The 4,542-nt window shown below is 49.1% G+C and overlaps 1 protein-coding gene across 1 annotated transcript in view; it reads right to left on the reverse strand.

Moving 5' to 3' along the window:
* Positions 1-4,480, reverse strand: part of PSMG4 (proteasome assembly chaperone 4) — a 14,498-nt gene extending 10,018 nt beyond the window's left edge. The window contains exon 1 of the mRNA XM_004711649.2: positions 4,271-4,480. Coding sequence (XP_004711706.1) covers positions 4,271-4,435 — 165 coding nt within the window. The 5' untranslated portion in view covers positions 4,436-4,480. The remainder of the gene's footprint in view (positions 1-4,270) is intronic.
* Positions 4,481-4,542: the final 62 nt, after the last annotated feature.

Consider the following 4,542-nt stretch of genomic DNA (forward strand, 5'->3'; position numbering starts at 1 on the left):
TGTGATAAGAGTTGTATGAGCCCCTAATAAAATGATAAAAATATATATAAGTCAAAACTTTAGGAAAAATAGACAACAGGAAAAACAAAACAGAAACGTTATGTATAATCATGGATAAAATGTAGGTGTCTGTTTTTGCAGCCCCCCCTGAATTGGTATAGCACCACTTTGGAAAACACTGCTTCAAACCCAGCCACATTGTCAGCGCTCTCGAGAAGAGGTCATAATGAAGTTTCTTGTTCCAAAGGGGCCTGACAGAGAGGAGCTGGGTACACTGTAGTCAGTTTGCTGGACACAAGTAGGGCAGCTCCTGTACCTGAATGCACTTTCAGAGTGCATTTAGCAGAGCCCTGCTCAGGGCCCTGGAATTACGTAAAGGAACAAGATTAACCATTTGAACAGACTCTAGATATGCATTCCTCATTCTTCTTTTGCTAGTCCCCCACCTGAAAAGGGAAATGAGTTTCACGAAGAATCCCACCAAATGAACGAGACACATATTACTAAGAGTAATAAAGCAAACACAGCATCCTGCTAGGGAAGGGAATGCCCATAACATGTTACCCCTCTGTGATAGGTAGGCTTATTGTGCCAACCTGGCCAATAGGAACATGCAGGATTAATCAGGTCACAGTTTGATTGGAGGACACAGAGATAAATGGCTCTTCAAGGCCCGCCCCCCCGGATCTCTTGCTCTCTGATGATCGAAGTGTGCTGGAGTATGCTGCTGTGTAAGCTTGTTCTCTGCCTCAACCTGTGAGCTACACTACCTGTGAGTCAGGCCAAACCATGGATCATGTCCCTAGAGCTTGAGGATCCCTCAAGATCTGCTTTGCTACATTGCTGGTGTGTGCATCGCTTGAGCTTGAGGCTGGTGGATCCTGTCATCTTGCATTACTTGCATTTGATAACCCATCCCGACCTGCTTGAGCTACTATTGGTGACCCACCCTTTTGCTTGCTCCCTGTGGGGAGACTCTGCTTGCCTTGCCCAAGAGAGGGCTCTGCTGTCTGTTTCCTTGACCTTGGACCCAGCATCCCACGGGAGTTGAAGGACTTCCAGTACATTAACCGTTCCACGGAAGTGAGCTGAACTGAATCCTCTGTACTGCTGTGTGGTTAATCAGCTGTTATATTTCTTCTTACTGTATAAACCTATATTTCCTCTTACTGTATAAAAATATATATATAAAATCATAAGTGTCCTGGTTTCATTTTTCTAGAGAACCCTGCCTAACACACCCTCATATCACAAAGCAAGGTTGCGTTCCCTTACTATAGTGTGCAGGCTAGGGCCCTAGTAAAGAGAAGAAGGTTCAAACTGAAAGTAGAAGAATGGTATGTAAATGAATCCAAGCGGTTCTTCTTACCAAAGTGCCAGGCTTAGTAGATGATGCAGGCCCTCCACCAAGGCACTCACTGCGGAGGGGAAACACGGTAACACTAACTGAAGAAAAAGCATGTAGCACCTTGGTATAAAAGGTTGTTGAACAATCAGTTCAAGGATATGAGATCTGCTTGCACAATAATCCCCAGAACCAGCCTATGCCCCCTTTGCCAAAGCCCATGCAGCACAGAGGTTCTTATCCTGGAGAGTACTGGCAACTGGACTTTACCATTCCGTCCTGGGCACACCTGCTCCTACTTGTAGGTGGAAGCTTTTCCTACAAAGATGGGAAAAGTGAGTTAAGATGTGCAAAGCTCTTCTTACAGAAAGTCTCTCTAGGTTGAGGCTACCCTGATCTTTACAAACCGACAACAGTCCCTCTTTGGGGGCTAGTATAAGCCACAACTTGGCTCGGCATTGGGGATAACGTACAAGCTTCATTTTGCTTGGCACCCCCAGTCACCAGGAACAGTTGAGAGAATGAAGCAGGCTTTAGACAGAACTCTAGCCAGATTATGCCAAGAAACCCATGAATCATGGGTTAAGCTCTTGACCACTGCCCACTTGAAAATCAGGGCTGCCCCAAAGGAAGATTTCAATCCCAGCCTACACAAAATGCAAGATAGGCAGTCCATAACCTCAGCTCTGCTAATCAACCCAAACTAGCTCCTAGATACATAGTCAATGTAGGACAGGTTCAGGAAGCTCTGAAACATGGAAACTAAACTTTTATCTAATCGAGAGGAAGGGCCTATGTACCCTGATACACCCTGAGACCGGGTTCTTCCCAAACCTGGAAGGATTCCCAAAAGAGGCAGCTATGAGAGAAATGAGAGAAATGTTAGGGCCCTGTCCAGGTTATCCTAACAACACGGTACATAGTAAAACTTCAGGGACTCACTCCTTAGATTCATAACTCTAAACTTTCTAACTCATAAAAACTTCAAATTGAGACCATAGCCCATGAGGAGACCTGTGCCTGAAAACCCATGACTGAGCTGAAGTTATGTGCCCCCCTAAACATAGAGCAGATTAGGAGATCTTTCTATGCATGTACACTAGAGTACAGAGAAGCCCCCAGAGACAGGCCTTCTCTCTTAACGTTTAACCTGAAAGCTAGTTTACCCAGGAACTGCCTCAAAGACAGAGAACTGGCGCCATCTTGTGGACAACATTCCCCCAGAATTCCTCACACCGTGCAAGAACTTTTACATTTCCCCTGGCATTGACGCAAGGTGCAGAGCAGTGGCTGCTAATGGATTTTGTGTTGGGCTGCTGTCAGTTTGAAACCACTAGTTACAGTCTCAGAAACCCACGGGCAGTTCTACACCGCCCTATAAGTTTACTATGTCTCAGAAATGACTCAGTGGCAGTGAATTGTTGTTGTTCAAGATGAGCCATTGTTCTTTGACCTCCTTAGCTTTCAGGTGGCTACCCTCTGGAGCAGGCGTCCTCAAACTGTGGCCCGCGGGCCAGATGCGGCCCCACCGAGGATATGTATCTGGCCCACCGGGTGTTTTCACCCTGTTGGTTTTTTTACTTCAAAATATGTGCAGTGTGCATAGAAATTTGTTCATTGTTTTGTTTTGTTTTTAACTATAGTCCGGCCCTCCAACGGGTCTGACAGACAGTGAACTGGCCCCCTGTTTAAAAAGTTTGAGGACCCCTGCTCTGGAGGAAGTCTGAATAAAGTTCTCCAGCACTGTCTCTATGTCTGACCAGAGTAATTCGTTCTCTTGGTAAAAGCCCTGATTCCAGCAGCACTTTGGCTTAGTAGTCCTACACAAACATTTTGCACCACCCACGGACCTACGCCTGGGCTCACGAATGTTTGGCATGTAAAGTGTTTAAGAGCAAGGATCAAGGATGACTACGTTGTTTTTATACTGAGCACCCAAAGATGAAGATGGGTGTGGAAAGAGCCAGTTCTACGCAATAGATCCCGAGTTCAGTCATGTCCATCACATAAGGCATCACAGACATCGCAGTGAAGACGCAAAAGTCCTGCAAGAGATCCACATACTGGAGATTTAAGTACACAAACAGCAAAGTGGATAAGAGTAAAGCGACAGCATTTGCAAGTGGTGAGTGGGCCAGGGAGAGAACAGAGGTTGCAGGATGAATCTCTGGAATATTCCACGCTACACAGATGGGGTTAGGAGTGGTAACCCCAAAACGCAGAAACACTAACTCGGCGTCAGCCAGTGGATTCCAACTCAGTGACCCTGTAGGAAAGAGCCCCTTTGGACTTCTCAGAGGATGCATCCATCCCATGGGAGCTGAAAGATTCGTCTTTCTACCAGCAAAGTAGCAGCTAGTGGGTTCCAACTGCTGACTGCCGCTTTCAACCCAAAGTATCACCCATTACACTGCCAGAGCTTCTACCAGAACTCCCAAAGAGACGAGGAAAAGTCGAGGGGGCACCTCAGTCTCCCAGGAAGGAGCCCAGCGGGTCTCCAATGCCTACAGGGCCAGGATGACAGAACCTAGCTCTAGAGATTCCTAAAAATCGCATGGAATGAAAAGGAAACCCTTTCCGTCCCGAGGGTCTTGTTGCCCCCAAGAGAAGGGGTGATACCTACACACCCAGATGCAGATACCAGGCGATCTTCTTCCTCCTAGGAGAAGCTCTGCCCCCCTGGGCCCCCTTCCCTCCACACCCAACACATCCTCGCAGGCCCTACATACCCACTTTCGGAACCCCAAGTCCCGTCCTGTCCATCTCCCGGCCCGTGCCCCAGCGCCCTCCGCTCCCGTTCTCGGCCAAGCCAACTCTCACGCCCCATGCCTAGCATGCCCTCCTTCACCCAGTACCCACACCAGCTCCTCGGGGCTCGCTGTCCGCCGACCCGCCCCCCCCCATCCCTGCCCTAGGCGCACTCACGTAACGACTGCACATGGCTACGGCGAGGTTGTTTAAGTGCGGCGTGGCCCCCACCCACAAGAAGAGCGAGTCCGTCAGCCGCATAACGTGAAAGTGGACGAGCTGCTCCCACAGCCTCGCGCTGAAATTATGAAGGGAGACGCCGCCGGCCGGCGACCCCTCCATGCTAACGCGTGTCACCGCCCGGAGCCCCTTTCGCTGCAGACGCAAGCAGCAAGCAGGCGCGCTGGAGCCCCGCAGAGGCGGCGAGCGGGACCCGGAGGGTGGGTGGG

This window comes from Echinops telfairi, unplaced genomic scaffold, assembly GCF_000313985.2.
Source record: "Echinops telfairi isolate 266 unplaced genomic scaffold, ASM31398v2 ScPeMD7_655;HRSCAF=1070, whole genome shotgun sequence".
Taxonomy (NCBI): Eukaryota; Metazoa; Chordata; class Mammalia; order Afrosoricida; family Tenrecidae; genus Echinops; species Echinops telfairi.